The following is a 19,870-nucleotide window of genomic DNA, read 5'->3' on the forward strand; positions in this document are numbered from 1 at the left end:
TCTCCACCTTTAGGTTGGATCTCATTCTTATGCCTCTAGATGGGGGTAGAGTGGACAGAGCTTATTCAGGCTTCACCCTGTTGATGAACAGCAATGAGAGTCTGCTGGGTTGCAGGCAAGTGCATGGAGCTAGGGATGCAACCATAAATCAGCCAGATGCAGTCTCTGGCCACTGGCCCTCACTGGCTGGTGCAGGACACAGGAATGGAGCATATCAGCCCTTGGATAGCAGTGAAATGGTAAATGTGGAAAGTTCTCCTAAGAAGGACAGGGTGACTCACAGGGGCCTGATTAGGAACTTATTCTGGAGGAGACTGCATTAGCCAGTTTGGGAAGGAGAGCATTCCAGGCGAAAGAAAGAGAAAGAGCAAAGATCCAAGGAACGGAGACCTTGGCCGCTGCCCCAGGGTGTTGAGTCTTCACTGGCCTTGGTGGGTGGAGGAAGTAAACCTGAAGTTGAGACTTTGCTGTTGACCTGTGTGCCTTTAGGCAAGTTGTATAAGTCCCTGTGCCTTAGTTCCTTCCTCTGCAGAATGGGGATAGTAATACTGTGTGTGCAGTGTCATAGGAGATCCAGTCAAAGCACATAGCATAATACTAGTACACAGAAAGTTTTCAAGTGAGTGGTGGCTAAAAACATGTGACAAAATGGGTCCGTAGGTTGGTTTTGGTGGGAGCTATGGACAAAGAAAGGGGTTCTACGGAAAGTAACCTCCCAGGGTGATTTGATCATAAATTCCTAAATAGGCAGGTATGGGTGGGTCGTCACACCTTAGCCATATAACTTCTTTAGTAAAAGGATTATCTTCTCCTTAAGCTAGCCTTGACCATTTTTTCTGTGCATCTAGGTCAATGCTGTTCTGAAATGCCTCTTTCCTGCTTCTATGAGTGACCACCCTCGAGAGACCACAAAGTCTCGCTAACTATCCTATGATCCCATCTCTGCCTTGATTTTTCCCACCTACAAGCAATCTTCCTTACCTTTCCTCCTTAATTCCAAACGCATAAAAAGCTGCAACCTGTCATTCCTTGGAAGCATTTTTCTTAGTCTGTCGAGATCTTGTTCCCAGATCTTGCTTGACTCAAATAAACTCTTACAAAAATTCTCTACAGGTTTGGAAACTTCTTACGTCAACAGAACAGAAAGGGCTGAAGGGGAGGAAGCTCAGGGCTGAGTGGTGGTGGGGAGATGGGGCAGGTGGGGGCCGAGGCCTGGGGCTGGTGGCCAAAAGATCCGTGTTTTTCCACAACAGGATTTAGTCCTTGGACTATCAGTTCCCCAGGGTCCCCGAGGGTCCTGCCTTCAGCAGGACTAACAGGACTTTGGGGCAGTATGGGGGGCGGGTTTGGCTCAGATCTCAGAACTTCGGGATCAGTTTGAGTGGAGACTTCTGGATTCCCAAAACTGACAACTTCACCCGCTTGGTTCTGACCCCTGAGGTCGTGAGAACGGAGGTCCCCAGAGGCAGATTCTTGCCACACCCCCGCTGCAGCCTCTGCTCCCAGAGCTCCTCTCCTGTGGCTGGGCCTGGACTCTCCCAAAGCCTTTCTGATCCCATCTGCTGGGCAGGAGGGAGGAGCTGGTGGAGACGTCACAGCTGCCCTGACCCTGCTCTTACTGCTTCCTCAGGCGCTCTGGAGGCCAGGGTTCGAATGACCTGGCCCTTCCCAAGAAGAGGAGGAGATAGGATCAGCCATCACAGTAATCCCCACAACCTGGCCATTCCACCTGGAAAACATCCCTAAAACCTAACCTCTGCCTTCATTCCCACTGCCCATGACCCTGTTCAGGCTACCACCTCAGTGGCCTCCCAAATGGTCTCCCGGCCTCCAGCCCCACCCCCTCCAACCCAGCCTCCACCCTTCCCTGACCACGACACAGTCCCATTTAAACCCTTCAGTGGCTCCCCATTGCCTCCTGGCCTTGGCCGCTTCTCCAGCCTCACCCCTCTCCCCTTCCACCCCACGATCCAGCCAGACCCAGACCGCAGTTCTCTGTGCATTCTTGCTGTGTCCATGCTGTTCCCTCTGCCTGGAGCACTCTCGCACGCTGAACCCTACAAGTCGTTCAGGACCTGGCTCCATGCCATGCCGCCTTCTCCCAGAAGTCCCTTGGCTGGCCTCCACTGGGTTACGGGTGCCTTTGTGTTCTCAGTGGCTCAGGTATTGCCTCTGGGTGCATTTTTAAAAAATTTATTTTTAATGGTAAAAAAACACATAATATTTACCATCTTAACCATTTTTAAGTATACAATTTAATAATATTAAATACATTCGCGTTGTTGTGCAGCAGATCTCTAGAAGTTTTCCATCTTGCAAAATCGAAACTCTGTGCCGATTAAACAACTCCCCACTTCCCCTCCCTCAGCCTTGGTGCATTGTTTACTTGTCTTTACTTTCTCCCCCATTAGACTGTGAGCCCCTTGAGGGCAGACAGTTGGGTCTTGTTTACATCTCCAGCACCTAGTAGGGCACCAGGACCATGCACGAATTTATTAATTCAACAAATATTTAGTGCTCCTGGTGCTGTGGCGCTGTCCTAGACACTGGAGAGGAACCAGGGAACAAAAATCCTTGTCTTTGTGGATTTTACATCCTAGCTGAGGGCAGATGAACAAAATAAAAGGTAGAACTTATTAGGTGGTAATAAATGCTATGTGGAAAGTAAAGTAGGAAGGGAGGATTGAGGGTAAAGGGGGTGGCAGTTTCAATTTTGTATAGGAGGGAGACATTTTCACTAAGCAGCTGATGGTTGGCACAGACTCTGAAGGGAGGGAGCCTTGTGGCCCTCTGCAGAAAAGAGCATTCCAGACTAAGGGAACCCACAGTGCAAAGTCCCTGAGGTGTTTCCTGCTTGGGGGACAGTGAGGAGGTCAGGGTGGCTGGAGTGAGGTGAGCAAAGAGAAGAGATGAGTTCAGAAAGGGAACAGTCGAGATGCGGGGTGAAGTAGAGCTTGTAGGCCCCTAAAGGTCTGTTTGAGAGGCCTTTGTAGGTTTTGGGCAGAAGAGTGACATGGCCTGACTTAGGTTTTGACAGAATCACCCTGGCTGCTATTCTGGGAATAGACTGTGGAGGTGGGTGGTAGACAGCAGTTGCCCTCCTTCAATATAGGACTTTCTGCCCAGCTGTGCCGAGTCTGGTCAGCTGACAGCCTCCAGCGGTTAGTACTCTCAGGTTGGCTTTAGCTGTCCAAGTGGCCAAGCTCTGCTTGGGGTGGCCTCAAGTGATGACTGAGCCAAGCAGTGCTCAAGGGCCCAGCCACCTGCACCCAGCGCGGGACATCTGTAATAGACAATCTTTGTCTCTGGACACAGAGCTCTCTACCATGAATCTTGTCATTTAGTCCTACTTCCTCCCCTTTCCATTCATGAGTATTACTTCCTAGTATACCCTTTGCACTCTTAAATCTTCCTTGGCGTCTGCTCCCCAGGGGCTGGGGTGGGCCTCAGGGAGATTGTTGCAGTAATCCAGGGCAGAGACGATGGGGGTGTCTGCTATGACAGACTACCATAGATGAGGGGCTTAAACAACAGACATGGACATCTCGTGGTTTTGGAGGCAGGAAGTCTAAGATCAGGGTGCATGGTCAGGTTCTTGGTGAGTGCCCTCTTTCTTGTTTGCACAGGGTTGTCTACTCATCCTGTCCTTACACGCTGGAGGGAGAAAGCTCATCTTTCTCATGTCTCTTCTTATAAGGGCACTAATCTCATCCACAAAGGCTTTACCCTCATGACCTAATGCATTGGAGGCTGGGATTTCAAAATAGGAATTTGAGGATGGGGGGTGGGGACCACAAATATTCAGTCCATAACAGGAAGCTTAGACCAAGGCGATGAATACAAAATAATCTCCTGTTTACCTAGGGCTACAAGGTGGCTGTTACATCATACAGTATATGTGGACTTGAAGGCTGTGTATATGAAATAGAAATCTATAATATACACAATTGAAGGAAGCTTGCAAGTGAATTCTCATGCAGTGGGGGAGGAGGAAATAGAGGTGTGTACCCTGAGCAGAGAAGGCCAAGGGGATGCGAATGTGGTTACGGTGATGTGCCCTGGGGACTCTGGGTGGTGAACAGTAGCCCAACATATACTGGATGAGAACAGTGAGCTGCGATGCTTGGAATAGCTCTCAGGCCAAAGGTGGGATGTGCAGGGCTGGAATGTTCCTCACCCATGGTCCTGGCCCCCAGCCTGGAGAAGCAGGGTCAGGACTGGAAGCTCAGGGCGTGCTGGAATAGCCAATGATGTTCTCCAGTTGCTCTGACCTCTAATACATCCATGGTCATGCAGCTGGAACACCCTGGAAGATGCTGGAATGCATGGCTGGAGATCACCTTTCCCTGAGACCTTTGCAAATGTCCAGTCCAAGTTGGGGCTGAGGTACCATAAGGCCTGGGCAGCAGGCAGAGACTTCCCTAAGCATGGTTGTACCTGGGTGTTTACTGGATACTTTAGCACTGCACTAATGTTTTACCTACAGTGCCTCCTTTTCTCTCAACAACTATCCTAGGTCTGTCCTGAGTGCTGGACCGAACTGTTCTCTTTGACCCTCAGATCTACTCTCCACCTTTCTCCACTCTGTTCTGTGCCCTGGGAGGCTGACCACCTCAACGGGTTCCCTTGCCCTCTGGCCTCTAGTTGGGTCAAGTCAGTGGGAGCCGATGGCAGGTGAGCAGGAGATAGAGTGAAGCTAGGCTATTTATTTAGTCTCTGTGGTTGGAGGCCTCCTGCAGCTCCTGTCCATTGCTACCCTGGTACTAGCCCTTGGATACTGCAATTACCCTTTGTGGGTTTCCTTAATCATGCCCACACCTTTTTAAACCGTTTCTCCAGGAAACTCTTTAAAGTTACTTGGTTTGAATGTGCCATCTGTTTCCTGCCAGGACTCTGATTGATACGGTTCCCATTGTATTGGTGACAAGACTGAGGTTCTGAAAGCTTGCCGAAGTGCAGCATGGTGAAGCTGTGGTCACGAAGTGGTTAAGCTATGATTTAGACCTGAGGGAGGGTGTCAGCTCAGCCCTGGGCCCTTTAAACTTGCCCGGCTTATCCACTCCACTAATGGCCATGCCTGAGAGCAGAGGTGAACCACAGCCTGTCCTGTCTACAGGATGACCCGGCCTCTCCCTGCCTGCATTGGCTCTTGGCTCATGGCCTCCTGGATTTCTGGCTTCTGGCCTTGGCTTCGATAGTCACTAAATATTCCTCTAGGTCAGCATACCCTTTGCACTCTTTTTGCTTCTCCTTCTGGTCTGGCCTTGGATATTGGTGTCCCCTAAATTTCAGGTCATCACAGTGCTGGAAGTGGGGTTGTGAGTCATCCCAGGGGGTGGTTGGTGCAGCCGAATGTATTCTTGTCTCCCCCAGGCTTTGAGCTCCCACTCCTTATGCAGTCCCATCATTCCGCCAGGGGCCCAGTGTGGAAAAAATGCTCAGAGAACATGGAAAGAGCTGAATAATGCTCCGGTGAGCCTGGGAGTACCTGCTCTTAGAGGAGACAACTGGCCCATTGGGAGCATATAGAACTAGTGAGAGTATGACTAACAGGGATTTTGTGTACACAAGATGGGGATGTGGTTGTAGATGGCAGTGATTGGTTTACAAAGGAGGTGAGAGTGTGGTTTGTCTATGAGAGGACAGTGATTGTGTGTGCTCAGGGCAGTCTCGCTATAACTGGCTAGAAGTGGTGTCGCAGTGGGAGTTGAGCGCCCTCTTGTGACCACATCTACAGTCACAACACGTATATCAGTAGGGGCCACTCCAGCTTCCATCTGTCACCTCCAGCCCCAGCCTAACTTCAGCTCCAGCCTCCACCGCAGCCCCCTCCCTAGCTTCACCCCAGCCAAGGAGCTCTTTCCCCTAATGAGGGCTACATTCCCTGGCCTTAAGGTGGCAATGTGGGAGAATAGACGACAGAGCCAACCTGTATAAAAAACAGCCTTTATTGATTCCAAGGAAACTGCCTTGGGGATGTTCCTATCAGGGCATCCACCCTGGGTCCCACGGAGCAGATCTGAAAGGCTGGCACCAGACCGAGCACGTTTGTAGGGAGGAAGATGGGAACAAGGCTTTCTGCAGCTGGGAGAGCGGAGTCTGGGGTAGGAGGACTTCCCTTGAGAGCAGTAATGACTCACAGGATCTCTGGTTGTCTTGAGGAGTGGCTGGTGCCAGAGCCTCCTCCTCCTCTTCCCAACTTCATTCTCAGGCCTCCAGACCTCCGAGTGCTGGCAGAATCCTTCCTCTCCACTGCAGGAATCTGGGTGATTCTCCGGAGGGAAGGAAAATTCTTTTTGGTCTGGTGCATCCAAACCCAAGGCAAGCATCTCTCTTTTTGTGGCCTCTGGACCTCTGTGCCTGCCATTCTCTCGGCTTGGAAGTACTTCTCACCTCTCTTAAATACTACTTCCTCAGGGAAGTCTCACCTGATCGCTGCCTCTAGGGTTAGGCAGAAGCTCTGCTATGAGTGCCCTGAGCATCCCCTGTGGGCAGTAGTTAATTTGCTTGTTTCAGTGTCTGTCTCCCCCAAGGGGTGGCACTGGGCCTGTGGTGTGATCTATACCCAGGTATTTAGCACAGTGCCCAGTGCTCAAAAAGTATCTGCCCCAAATGAAATTGCATAGCTTAGTGAATTCAAAGTGGAGACACCCAGCACCTGTAGGACCCCTCCACCGGCACAATACCTCCCAACCTGTTCCTGTTGGCAGCCCCGGTATCGCTACCCAGCCCGTGGTCAGATGGGGGTCTGGATGGGTGCTGAAGCATGTAGCTTGTCACCACTTGAGTCCAGGCCCAGCTCCCCAGCATCCACCAGCTTGTGGTGGCAGCGGCAGGTGGAGGCCCGGCTGGCACAGGATCTGTGGTTGTGACAGCCTGTGGGCTTGCTCTTGCGCATGCCTCTTAGGACCCTGTGGAAGATGAGGTAGCAGATCTCGCTGATGGTGAGCACGATGCAGACAGCAGAGGCGCCCACCATGAAGTAGGTGAAGACCTTTTTCTCGGTGGGCCGGGCAATGTAGCAGTCTACGGTATTGGGGCAGGGTGCCACATTGGCACATTGTACCAGGCGTGGCATGCCAAAGCCATACCAGAGAGTGTGCAGCACGTAGAGGAAGACGAATTCGATGATGAGCTTGAAGATGAGGCTGAACAGGTAGGTCCACCACAGGCCGCCGTGCTTCTTGCCTGCATTGTCGTATAGCTTGGCGCACTGGTCACCGTGCTTCTGGCGGTGCCGCCGCTCCCGCTCCTCACGGTAGGCCACATGCAGGATAACCAGCAGCGAGGGGCATGTGACGAAGATGAGCTGCAGGGCCCAGAGGCGGATGTTGGAGATGGGGAAGAAGTTGTCATAGCACACATTGGTGCAGCCCGGCTGCTTGGTGTTGCAGTCAAAGTCCTTCTGCTCGTCTCCCCACACGCGCTCTGCGGCCACCACGTACACCAGCACACGGAAGACAAACACCACTGACAGCCAGATGCGCCCAAATGCTGTGGAGTACTTGTTCACACCACTCAGTAGGGCCTGGAGTGTCTTCCAGTCCATGGTGCCTGGTAGGGGTGCTGAGGACCTTGCACACCTGACCAAATAATAGAAAAAAATATATGTCAATGAATAGGTGACATTTTTTGAGCATTTACTATCATCCAGGCACTGTTCTGAGCTCTTTATGTGGATGGACTCATTTGATCATTGCAAAGACCCTACGAGATCAGGACTATTTTTCTTTCTAAGCTACAGGTAGGAAATAGAGAGGTTAAGTAATTTGCCCAAAGTCACAGAGCTAGTATACCAGAAGGAAGTGAATATGCCTCTGCTGATAATAACAATTCCCATTTACTGAACATTTACTATGAGCCAGGCATAAACCTAAATACTTTATGTGCAGGATTTCATTTAATCCTTTTAATGATCCCATGAAGTGGATACTATTACACTCCTCATTTACAGATGAAGATGAAGGCTGCAAAGCACTTAGTACATATAAGTGCTCAATAAATGCTGGCCACTCATGAGATCTAGAGAGGTCAAGTCACTCATTTAAAACTAGGGTTGGATTCAAGGCTGGACTGTGGATGCCAGGGCTGTGCTGTCCATCACCTCCTCTCCCCTTCTCTGAGGGGAGGGGTGCCTGCCCAGATCAGTTCTTGCAATTTATCTCGTTGATGCCTCACTACCATCCTGTGAAACTGGGGTTGAATCCTAATCTACAGAAGCTCAGAGATGGGAAATAACCTCCTCGAGGTTTCATAGCCAGCAGGTGGTGAAGTTAGGAGACCAATTCATGTTGGGCGTGTGTGTGGAGCGGGGTAATGGTTTGGCTCCGGGGAATAACAGATCTAGAGAATATCTAGAGAACTCCCTGCTCCCTACATGAGGGCCTGGGGGAGCCCCAACCACCTCAGCTGTGCTGGATGCCAGGGCTTTGTAGTGGGGAGACATGCTTTGTTCAGGCCTCCATATCACACATCTTTTTTCCCAGTCCCAGAGTGACTCAGAGGGTGTGGATGGGTGGGTCTGCCTCAGTGTGCCTTGTGTCTGCATGCTGCTGTGGGTGTAAGAGCATGCGCCTCTCCACGTGGGTGTGTGGGCCTGTGTGTACACGTGAGTGCTCCTGGAACTCGGTTTGTGACTCTGAGCACGCATGATGCCAGTCAGTCCACCCCCTGAATGATTGCTTTTCACCCCTGCAATGCCACCACCCTAGTCTAAGCCACCATCAACACGTTGGTATTATTGCCATGGCCTCCGCACTGGCCTTTTAGTGTCTGCTCCTGTACCCCTAGAGCCCGTTAAATTGGATCATGTCAGTCCCTTGTTGAAAACTCTCTACTAGCTTCTCTTTACGCTTAGAATTAACCCCCAGACTTTATATTCTCACCCTTCTCTCCTATACTCTCACCCTGCATCTCTCTGCTCCAGCTGCCCTAGTGACCTTGGGGGCTTTGTAATTTTTCCTGCTGCCTGGAAAACCTTAGAACCTTTCATGGCTGGATCCTTATCACTGAGGTCTCTGCTCAAACATCTCCTTCAAGACTTCCCCAGATGATCCTGAATCTGGGAGCCCCTTCCCTCCCAGTCACCCTGCTCCTGCCTCCTTTATTTTCGTTATAGCATTTAATCACCATTTGTTCTTTTTATTGTCTTTCTCCCCACTAGAATGTCAACTCTGTTTTACCTACTGCTTTAAATTAGTGCCTAGCATTTGGCATATAGTAGGTACTCAATATATGTTGAATGAACAAATGAATGCTGAATTCTCAGAGAGGCAGCTTGGAGGGAGGGGCTGGGAGGTGCCGCAGGAGCCCTTAAGGGGCAGTCTAGACAAGGTAGCTTGGGGGAAAACGTCCCTTCTCGAGAGAGGGAGAAGGTGCAATTCCTTTTCAGTGCCTCAGCCCTCCTGATGTCTCATGTCTGGGAGGACAAGATGGGCTAATTGGGGAAGACCCCATCAGTGCACAATCTCCTCTTCTCCCCTTCTCTGCTCCTTGTAAGACCGGGAGTGGAAATGTGCGTTGTGCGTGGAGTCACATACTGAATTCAAGCCTCAGCTCTGTCACTTACTAGCTAGGTGACGTCCAAGAATTCCCTAATCTCCTTGACCTCATGTCCTTATCTCTAAAGGCAAATAACTTCTACTTTCTTGAGCTGTTTGTGAGATGTATGAGACCATTTCCTCCCCAGCCTGCTACTCACCTGGTGGGAGTTCAAGACAAATGAGGTGAAGGTTGGAGCCCTCCCTGCCAGCCCTGGGAGGACAGAGAGCCTGACATGTGCTTCTACCTGACGTCCTCCCACGGCAGCCCACCCGGGTGCAGCCCCCTTCTGGGCTTCCACCTTACTTACACCCTCCGGTCCTATCTGCTCAGTCACGTTAAGACACACCCCAAGTACCCGACTCACCGGCAAAGAATTTCCTTCCAAGCCCAGGCCGGGGACTGGTGGAGCCGGTTCTGGTTCCCCCTGCAGCCCCCAACACCAGCTCCTGGACCGAAGAGCGCCCAGCTTTTGTCCCCACTCTGTAATCCACCCCAATCTCAGAACCACCATTGATCCTTGAACAGCGCGGGAATTAGGAGCGCCAACTTCCGCACAGTCGAAAAATCCCTGTATAACTTAAGTCGGCCCGCGGTTTACACGGATTTCCAGCAAGATCTAAAATACTACACTTCCTCCCTTCTGCGACTCGCCCCCCGGCCCCCGCCCCCATTTTCCTCCGTTCCAGGCTGCTTGGGAGTTTGCGGACATAGAAGGTGGGTGTCTGGGAACCTTGCGGCAGATGGAGCCCCCATCCCCGCCCAGAATCGAGGAGCAAGAAGGCAGTGGGGTGGTTGGGCTGGAAAGATCCCTCCATCACCCGCTTTTCCGCCGCCTCCAACCCTCAGCTTGGTCTGGCAGGCAGGATCAAGCCCTAGCCCACCGCCGGGGGTCACCGCCGAGCGCTGAGCGCCCCCCGAGGGCCCGTCCGCGCCCAGCACTTACCTTCGGCGGCGGGGCCACCGCGGGTCGGGGACCCCGCGTCCTCGAGGCGGGGGTCTGCCGGAGCCCCGGCCGTGTAGTCGCGGCGAGGCGCGCGCAGCGGCAGGCACACCCCGGGGACCGCGTGGAGGAGGGAGGGTTGGGGGAGGAGCCCGGGAGCCGGCCCGGCCGCTGAGGGTCGGGTTCTCGTCCCTACACGGTCACACGTTCCCCGGGCAACCTTCGGAGGGGCTTCTAGCTCGTAAAGCCTCAGTTTCTTCACGTGTGAATAGGGGCATCGGTGCCTATGGGCAGGGCTATTGCAAAGGCTCCAATGAGATTAGAGGCGTGAAGCACTATAAACTGTTAAGAGCTGTGGCCCTGGGACGGACTGCAATCACGACTCGCCCACGCACATTACCACGGATACTGTGCCTGCGCCCTGTGGGTGACTGTCTCCGCCCTGACGCTTGGAGTCGACCCTGAATAGGGGCACCGTTGGGGGCCTGTCCTCCCCCTACAACAGGTCTCCCAACGGCCGTGCCATCTCAGCCTGCGTCTTCCAATGAAGCATGTGCACTTTGGAGAACCAGAGTTGGGGGCAGACCCTGTGCCCAAACGGGGAAGGGGAGCAGCAAATTCTGTGCTTGGAAAGGAGATGGGGGATCTTTTGTCCAGGAGTGAGGGCGGGATGGGGGCAGGTCCTTACAAGGCAGATCCTGTGGGAGGAGTGTGGTATGTCCAGACCCCTGCTGATGGAGGCTTGGGGGGTTTGGTGGGTGGGAGGGTGGGCTGCAGCTGGCTTCTAGAACTTATGCCCTAGACCCCTGCTGAGTCTAGGTGGGGTGTGTGTTGTGTAGTGTGGTGGTAGCTGAGGCTGGGCTGCGGTGGCTGGCTGGATTCTAGGAACAAGGACGCTTTGTTTCATTTACTAGTGTGCCAAGATTAGGAGCCTAATGAGAGCCCATGGTGCCTCAGGCTTGTAGGGGAAACCCTAGTGTTTGTTTCTGGTCTCCCTGGGGAGCCCCAGGATCTTAGTCACACAGGACTTGAGCCCTCCCAGTCTGAACAGCAATGATATTGCTGACACAAGGGTGACTGTACATCGCATTTTCTCAGGACTACCCGTTTTCGCCTATGGCTCTTGTGTAATTAACGGCATCCCCTTTTACTCTCAAAAGTGCCCCAAACTTGGGAGGATCAATTACATGGTCACCCTACCTACTATTCATCGTGATAGAAACTAACAGGGCCTTTGAGCCTTGAAAACATCTTTGTGCCAGGCACTGTCCTGTAGGCTTTATTTCATCTTCACAGTGCCAGATGAAGAAGGTATGACCCTTCCTGCTTTTATGAATGAGAAAACTGAGAGGAGTTGGCGACTTGCCCAGGGTCACACTGATATTCAGAGCAGAGCCAGCTCTAGAGGCTTCAGCCATGGTGAGTTTCTGGATAGAGCAGAGCCACAGGGCAGAGGCCATCGTTTACTTACTGAGTGATGGCCTTGAAAATCATTACTGAGACTCAACAGTGCTGGGGTGGTCCCAGTGGTTCTGTGCATGTGTTCGTGTGGGGAGATGTGTGAGTAGATGGGGTCCTGGGGGGGTGGTGGTGGTCTATGACTCTTTTATCTGCTCCCTAACACCTGTTGCATTTCAAAGCAAAACCAACTCCCCACTTCTTCACCTCTTAGTTACACTTTGACCCATTTGAACAATGTTTCTGTCCCTACCATGTCACTAAAGACAGCCCCATCAAGGTCATCATGGATCTCCATGATGCTAAATCCAACAGTCATCTCTCTGTCCCCATTCTCGGGACCTTCAGAAACACTCGACATGGCGGACTACTCCTTCTTTCTCAAGACATTTTCTTCTTTCGGCTTCCTCGACATCACGCTCCCAGTTTCCTTGTATCTCAGAGGCCTCCCATCCCAGTCTCCAGTGTGAGCATGTCCCAGGGCTCAGCCTCCTCTCTCCCGGGTGAGCTCATCCAGTCCTAGGGCTTCCAAGACCACCCATCTGCAGATGAGTCCCACATTGCTACTGTTACTCTGGACTTCTCCCTGAACATCAGCCTTTGCAGCCAAGGCTGCCCACCTGACTACCAGGTTTCCAGTTACTTGATTTTCCTTTCTGAGATCAACTGTGTATCTTTGCCTATATAGATATTATTTTTACATTTACCCCATGCAGGTATGCTATGAACACAGTGCTTTTATTTAATAAAATATAGGACATTTTTCTCTCTCAGTAATACAGAGCTAGCTCATTCTTCTTTTTTTTTTTACAGCTGAGTAGTATTTCATTTTTTTCCATCAGTAGATGTAGAGCTGTCTCTTAAACACCAATTGAATAGCATTTGTACTGTAATATATTTCATCAGTCCCATATTAATGAAAATTAAGGCTGTTTCCAACCTTGTATTTCTTCCTACTGTGACATCATTGCATTAAATATGCATCATTAACATGGTTTTAAAATTATGTCTATCACATGTATTCCTAGAAGTGGAATTTTGGGTTAAAGTTGTTTGCTCATTTAAAATTTTGATAAATATTGTCAAAACAGTTTATGCTGCCAGCAGACATGAGAGGGCATGTTTCCCCATAGCTTTGCCAATATAGAGTGTTACCAAACTGAATGATCTTTGCCAGTGGTATCTCATTATATTTTCTTTTGCATTTCTCTTCTGAGTGAGAATGAGCATTTTTTTTTCATATTCTCAAGAGCTACCAGTATTTCTTTTTTTGGGAACTGTTTTTTGCCCATTTTTCAGTTTGGATGATTGACTTTTTAATTATTGATTTCTTAGGAGCTCCTTACATATTAAAGAAACAAGCCCTCTGTCAGCAGTACAAATAGAAAGGATTCTCACTCCCCAAGGTTTGACACTTGTATTTTGACTTTATAGAGAATTAAACATTTTTTATGTAGTCAAATGTATCAATCTTATCTTTTATAGCCCCTGGGTTTGCTCACAATTAGAAATGCCTTCCCCATTTTGAGAACTGAAAAAAATTTTCTCCCATGGTTTCTTCTAGCTAATGTAATGCTTTAATGATATAAATCAGATCATGTCACTCCCCATTTAAAACCTTGTGGTAAATCACTATTACCTTTATACTAATACCCACTCTCCTGACACTGGCCTATGAAGTTTCAAATGACCTAGTCTTGCCTTGTCTCCAGTCACACTGGCCTTCCTTCTGTTCGGCCCAGCCTCTGGCCTTTACATTTGCTGTTCCCTCTACCTGGACTGCTCTTCACCTGGCAGGTTCCTCCTTCTAACTGAGGTCTCACCTTCTTATGGAGGTGTTCTCTGGTCACTCCACCTGAAGTTATCTCACCCTAATTCCTCAGCAGTCACTCTTCAGAACCTTCTCTGAAATGATTCCTAGGAGAGCAGGAAGCTCACAGGTTGTGCTCCTTCTTCATCTCCAGGGCCTGAAATGTAGCTGACACCCAGTTACTATTTGTAAAGTAAATGTTATATGTGAGAACTATCTGTGTGTGAGATTGGGTAGTTGTGTATTAAAGGGGCAGCGAGGGGAGTGTGTGTGTATGTTTGGTGTGTGGTTGTGAATGTGTATGATTGCGGAGGTGGCCGGTAGGGTTTTGTGAGACTGTGTGCCTGTGTGACTGTATGTGAGGTGGTGGCAGGTGGTGGTATTTCTGTGTGCAGTTGGGTTATTCTGCTCTGGTGACTAGGTAATTTTATTGCATAGGTCCGATCATTCTGACCCTGCCAGATGCTGCCCTCTCATTCCTGACATTAGGCAGTGATATCAAAGGTCAACAACTGGCCTTTGCCTATTCTGGAGTGAGCTGGAGGAGTCTCCATTCCAGAAAGAGGCTTGAAGGACCTCAAGGCCCTCCTATTCTACACCAAAGTTCTCCTCCCTGAGCAGGGGAATGTGTGGGAGGCCATCTAGGCCACCCCCTGCCTCAGGACAAAGCTGTGTTGCACCAGGCCCTTGGCGGCTGTCCCAGCCACCCCCACTTCCCTCAGGGCCTACACCTGCTCTCTGGGGTGGCAAGTCTTAAGCCTGCCTCCGTACCTCTTCCTGCCCAGGCCTTGGATCAGGTTGATCTTGCTCCCAGGCCTCTCCCTGTGCCTGAAACTCTGCCCAGGCCTCAGACAGGGGCTTTTTAGGAAGGGCAGAGCCTTCCCACTCTGTCTGGGATTTCCCCCATGTTTGTCTGTGTGTGGTAGGGGCCTAGGCCCTCTCATGGGTTTGAAGGCCCTCTCACAGAGACAGGGGGCAGGTAGAACCCACTGGAATACAGGTCAGGCAGAAGGATGGGGGTTTTCCAGCCCTGCTCCAGCATGTCTGGGGCTGTGAGTAGGGAGGAAGAGATGTCCCAGGACCCAGGCTAGGGTGTTGCTTTTCTTCTAAGATATACAGAGTTAGTTAGAACTTCTGCCTGCACAACTTTGTCCTCAAATAAAGGAGACAATACATGACTTTTCTGAGCTGCTGTCAGGATTTAACCATCCTACACGTGTGCTGAATCCTACCCCTTCTTTCCCACCCTGGACTTCATTCCACCTCTTCCCTTTATCTTCCACCATCACCCTTTTGCACTTCACTGGGTCTTTCCCATTACAATACATATGCTAGTATTTCTCCACCTCAAACAAACCAACCAACCAACCAACCAACCAACCAACCAACCAACCTCCCTTAACTGTACTTTTTCCAGCATCTGCCACATTTTTTCCCAACCCTTTATAGCAAAACTCCTCTAAAGAGTTGTCTTGATTCATTATCTCCTTTTTTCTTTTTTCCCCTCTTGTTCCTCTTTTGAATTCAGCCTAATCACGCTTTTGCTCCTCATATTCCACCCAAAGGCTCCACCGAAGTTCCCATCACTAAATCCCACCGTCAAGTTTCAACCCTCATCTTTCCCTGAACTTCAGCAGCGTTTGGCCACCAGAACATCATTTCTTCTTTCATTTTGGCCTTACTTTTTCAGTTATCTTTGCTGTTATCTAGATCTCCCTGACTTCTAAACAATGGGGTGCCCTGGGCCTCAGTCCTAGGACTCCTCTTTTCTGTCCTCACTCAGTCTCTTGGTAATGTCATCAAGTCTCAGGATTTAACAACACAATTAGGCTGACAACTCCTAGTTACTTATCTTCAGCTTAGACCATTGTATTCAGCTGCTTCTCTACCTCTTCCTACAGAATTCTAGTAAGTATCACAAACTTCTCCTGTCCCAAATTAAGGTCCTTCTTTATTTAGGCACAAAACAAACAAAAACAAAACCTTCAAACCAGAAGCTCAGTTAAATTTGAATTTCAGATGGTGCGTGGGACATATTTATGCTAAAAATAATTTGCTGTTAATCTGGAATTCAGATTTAATTGGGCGTCTTATATTTTATCTGTCAACCTACTCCTTATATGCCTCTCTAAACTTCTCTTCTCACTTACTCTTTAAGCAAATGGCATTTTTACTCACTTATTTGTTCAGCCCCCAAATCTTAGAGTCATTGTTGTCTCTTTTCTCATACCCTGCATTCAATGTCAGTGAATCATTTTGGTGCTACTTGCAAAATATTTTCAGAATCTGGCCACTTCTTACCAGTTCCATTCATGTTATCCTGGTAACAGTAGAGCTGTAAATCATTTTTTTCTCTGCACTATTGCAATAGTCTTGTAACTGGTCTCCCTGCTTTATCCCTTTCTCCTTGTCATTTATTGCTAACATAGCCACCTAGAGGACCATGCTCCTTTTTGTTCAAAATGCTCTACTGGCTTCCTGCTTACTCACAGGCATCAAGTTGGCTTGAAGGACCCTGTGCAAGCTGGTCTTTTTCAGGCCTCATCTGAAAGCTCTGGCTTCATTTTCTGTGCCTCTAGGCTCTCCCGCTGCCCTGCCTCATTGGCTTCCTTGCTATCCTGGGTGCACATGGGGTCTTCCCCAGCCCCAGCACCTGTGGATTTGCCCTTCTATCTGGTGCACTTTCTCCTGAGATCTCTGCCTGGCTTACTCCCTCCCCTCTGGCTTCCCTATTTCAAACTGCAGTTCCCCTCTCAACATTCCCTACTCCCCTTTCTGCTTTATTTTTCTCCTTAGCACTATAATAATGTAAGGTATCTTATATTTTGCTTATTTGTCTTGTTAATTGTCTTCCCCATCACTAGAATCTACAAGGACAGTAATTTTTGTCTATTGTGTCTTCTGGTGTATTCCCAGTGCTTAAAACAGGGCTTAGCATTTCTTAGACAAAAATGCTTGTAGAATGGGTAAATGAAACCCATCAAGCACACTAAGCCCCTGTCCCGGGCCTGCACATAGCAGCTATTTGATCAGTTCCCTTCTAGCTTAACATCCCATCCTCCTACCCATCAGAAGTTCCTTCCTGACCACCTGCCCTCCTCAAGGAAGCCTTTACTGACCAAGCCTCACCTGTTTTTGCTCTTTCCTGTCACCAGGCCAGAACCCCTGGTACTCAAGGGTTGAGTAGGCTGTCTGTCTGATTGAATCTCTCTGTCCTCACCCAGCCTCTGCTCTCTTCTGGATGGGAGGACACTCTTTGCTTAGGTTGTCCTTTGAGCTGCTAGGGAGTGGGGTATCGGGGTGGCTGGGTAAACCAGCTGGGGGTGAGGAATGTGCAATGTGCCTGAAGTCAGCATGCCCCTTGTGATGTGGGAGCTTTTGGAGTCTCAACCTTGGGCTGAAGAGGTGATGAGCACTGGGCATCAGAGAGTACAACTGAGACTTCCTGAACTCTCTGTTCCTATAAATTGGAGATGTCTTGACATAGGCACCTCAGTAGATGGTTTGCCATGAGCTGAGCTGAGAACCACAGGAAGAGGAATAGGTTGGAGAGGTAGAAGAAAATGATTGTGTCTGGAGTTTGCTAAATGATATGTGTGTTTGTAAATGATATTCTAATCCAGCCATTTTGACAAAGGCATCAGGACCTTCTGACACAGCCTATAAAAACCCTTTCTGATTATGCAAGTGTACAACAGACAGTTTCACCCCATCCCACACTCCATCCCTGAGCCTCACCTAATGCCTGATGCTTAGCCCTCCCAGAGCCTCGGGGGTGCGGTGTGACTCAGGACTGGTTGTTTTCCTAAGCCAAATTGTCTCTGCATCCAACTGCCCAGCTTGAGCGGTCTGTGTTCCCTGTGGGACACATGTGTGTGGATGTCCTTAGGCAGCCAGATGCATGGGACTGGGCCTCAAGAGAGAGAAGAAAAGTGGGAACCCTTGTGCATTGCAGGTGCAAATGCAAAATGGTGCAGCCGCTGTAGAAACAGTTTGATAGTTCCTCAAAAAATTAAATGTAAAATTACCATATGACCCAGCAAGTCCACCCCTACTTATATACCTGAAATATTTGAGAACAGCCTCAAACAAATACTTGTACATGAATGTTCATAGCAGCACTGTTCACAATAGCCCAGACAAATGTCCATCGAGGGAATAATGGATAAACAAAATGTGGTATATCCATACAATAAAATATTATTCAGTCATAAAAAGGAATCAAGTTCTGATCATACTGCAATATAGATGAGTCTTGAAAACGTTATGCTAAGTGAAATAAGTCAGACACAAAAGTATAGATATTATATGATTTCACTTATATGAAAATTCTAGAATAGGTAAATTCATAGAGACAGTAAGTCATTACAGGTTACCAGGGGCTGAGTGGGGGTTATTGTTTAATGGGTACAGAGTTTTTCTTAGGGGTGATGAAAAAGTTGTGGAAATAGTGGTGATGGTTGCACCACATTGTTAATGTATTTAACACTACTGAATTGTACACTTAAAAATGGTTAAAATGGTAATTTTACCACAATAAAACACTAAAAGAGTAGAGAGAAAAAAAGAGAGAAGAGGGATGGAAGTATGGATTTGGGAATCAATAGTGTCCAGGGGGTAATGAAGGTCCTGGGAGAGGACAAGCTCACTCAGGGAGGGAGTGAAGACTGAAGAGACTGAGGAGAGTGGACAGCCTGGGACGGAGCCCTGAGGACCTCTCCAGTGAAGGGGGTGTTGCTGAAGGAGATTGAAGGGGAGTGGTTGGCACGGCAGGAAAACTCGAAGAGTAGTGTTTGTGAAGCCTGGGTGTATTAGTGCTCTTGATTGCAAAGGATAGAAATCTGTCTTGGATTAGTTTCTGCATAGAGGGGAATTGATTGGTTTGTAGAAATACGAGTAGAGCAGGGGTCCCTTGGGGCCCCAGAAGTACCTGGCTGGAGTTGTGTTTAGATGTGTCTATGACCTCTCTCTGTTCGCCTCACTTCTGCTCCTCTGACAGTTGGCTTCCTTCTCTGCAAGTACTGATGGGCTTTTGCTCATGGTCACCAGTAGCTCTGAGCTCATATCTTGCCAAGTTTTGTTGCTTTGTGCTTCACTTAGAAACCATTCAAGTCATCTGGGGAAGGACCCTGAGTGGCCTCACCTGGAGCACACATCCGCCCTGAAATCAGGGGGCCAGGATGCATGACTGGCAGTCACCTTTAGCGTCCCAGTTTAGGGAGAGAGAAGTACTGGGTGGACAGAACACCTAAGGTATTGATGGCACAGGGAAGAGGCTCAAGACAAAAGGCTGCCTACTCTGTTCAATGGCTCATTGCACAAGGACTAGAAGCACCCACTGGGCTTTAGTGACAAAGGAATCGTAGGTGTGCTTGGCAAGGGCAGGACAGTTTGAATGGAGCGGTGGGGCAGAGGCTGGATCATAGCTGGTGGGGTGAGTGGGAGTTGAGGAAGTCAAGATAGTAAGTGCAGCCCTCTGTTTCAGGAGGTGCAGTTGTGAAAGCCAAGAGGGATGTAAGGAGGGAGTCGTGGGATACATGGGGTCAAGGAAGGGTTTCGTTTGTGCTTTTTGGATGAGAGAGATGTGAGCATGCTTATATGCTGAGAGAGCCAGGGAGAGAGTTGAGGTTGAAAAGACAGGAGAGAGTAAGGGGTGGGGAGAGAGGGGACCATGAGAACAGGCAGGGAGAGCATTAATCCGAGTAGGCTCACCCCTTTTTCTGTGTGGGGGAAAGGAGGGAGGACCGGTGTGGACACTCGTTGGTCTGTAGGACTGGTGGCATTCGACGGGAGAGCGTTCTTCTCAGACAGCTGCTACTTTCTCTGAGAAGTGGGATGAAAACAAGATGGAAGTGGCTAGAAGTTTTAGGAGATTGGAGAAGGTTGAGAAGGCTACCACCATGAAAAACAGCAGAGGTTGCAAAGTAGGGAAGAATGAGAGTTGTCCAATTGTGCTGGAGAACACGAATCTGCAGCAATCTCGCTCTGATTGTTTGCTTCACCCCAGCATAAGGTGTAGAGGTGGGAAAGCGTGGTTGGATTGATCTGGGCCCAGATGTTCACTAAGCAGAGGCGCAGAGGGACAATGGGGATATTGGTAGGACCAAGAGTCATTCCTG

General features: G+C 49.4%; 1 protein-coding gene and 1 long non-coding RNA gene across 3 annotated transcripts; one reads left to right on the forward strand and one right to left on the reverse strand.

The window, feature by feature from the left end:
* Positions 1–5,929: 5,929 nt before the first annotated feature.
* On the reverse strand, positions 5,930–11,112 carry GJB3 (gap junction protein beta 3). Of its 2 annotated transcripts, none has more exons than XM_039851059.1 (2): positions 10,487–11,112; positions 5,930–7,583 (listed from the first exon to the last, which is right to left on the reverse strand). In XM_039851059.1, exon 2 carries the CDS (start codon positions 7,547–7,549, stop codon positions 6,737–6,739), a length of 813 nt encoding a protein of 270 aa, XP_039706993.1. In that variant the 5' UTR covers positions 7,550–7,583; positions 10,487–11,112; the 3' UTR covers positions 5,930–6,736. The 2 variants fall into 2 exon arrangements, with proteins under 2 accessions (XP_039706993.1, XP_039706994.1); XM_039851060.1 differs by lacking the exon at positions 10,487–11,112 and adding an exon at positions 9,908–10,125.
* Positions 10,119–18,000, forward strand: LOC120593292 (uncharacterized). The gene is made up of 3 exons (XR_005650340.1): positions 10,119–10,257; positions 11,780–11,902; positions 13,277–18,000. It is a non-coding gene; the product is annotated as an uncharacterized LOC120593292 (long non-coding RNA).
* The last annotated feature ends 1,870 nt before the right edge of the window (positions 18,001–19,870 follow it).

Source organism: Pteropus medius, unplaced genomic scaffold (assembly GCF_902729225.1).
Source record: "Pteropus medius unplaced genomic scaffold, Ma_sr-lr_union100, whole genome shotgun sequence".
Classification (NCBI taxonomy): Eukaryota; Metazoa; Chordata; class Mammalia; order Chiroptera; family Pteropodidae; genus Pteropus; species Pteropus medius.

What these genes read in the sequence shown, in the direction of transcription:
- GJB3 (XM_039851059.1), bottom strand. Translation starts at nt 7,549, where the DNA reads ATGGACTGGAAGACACTCCAGGCCCTACTGAGTGGTGTGAACAAGTAC.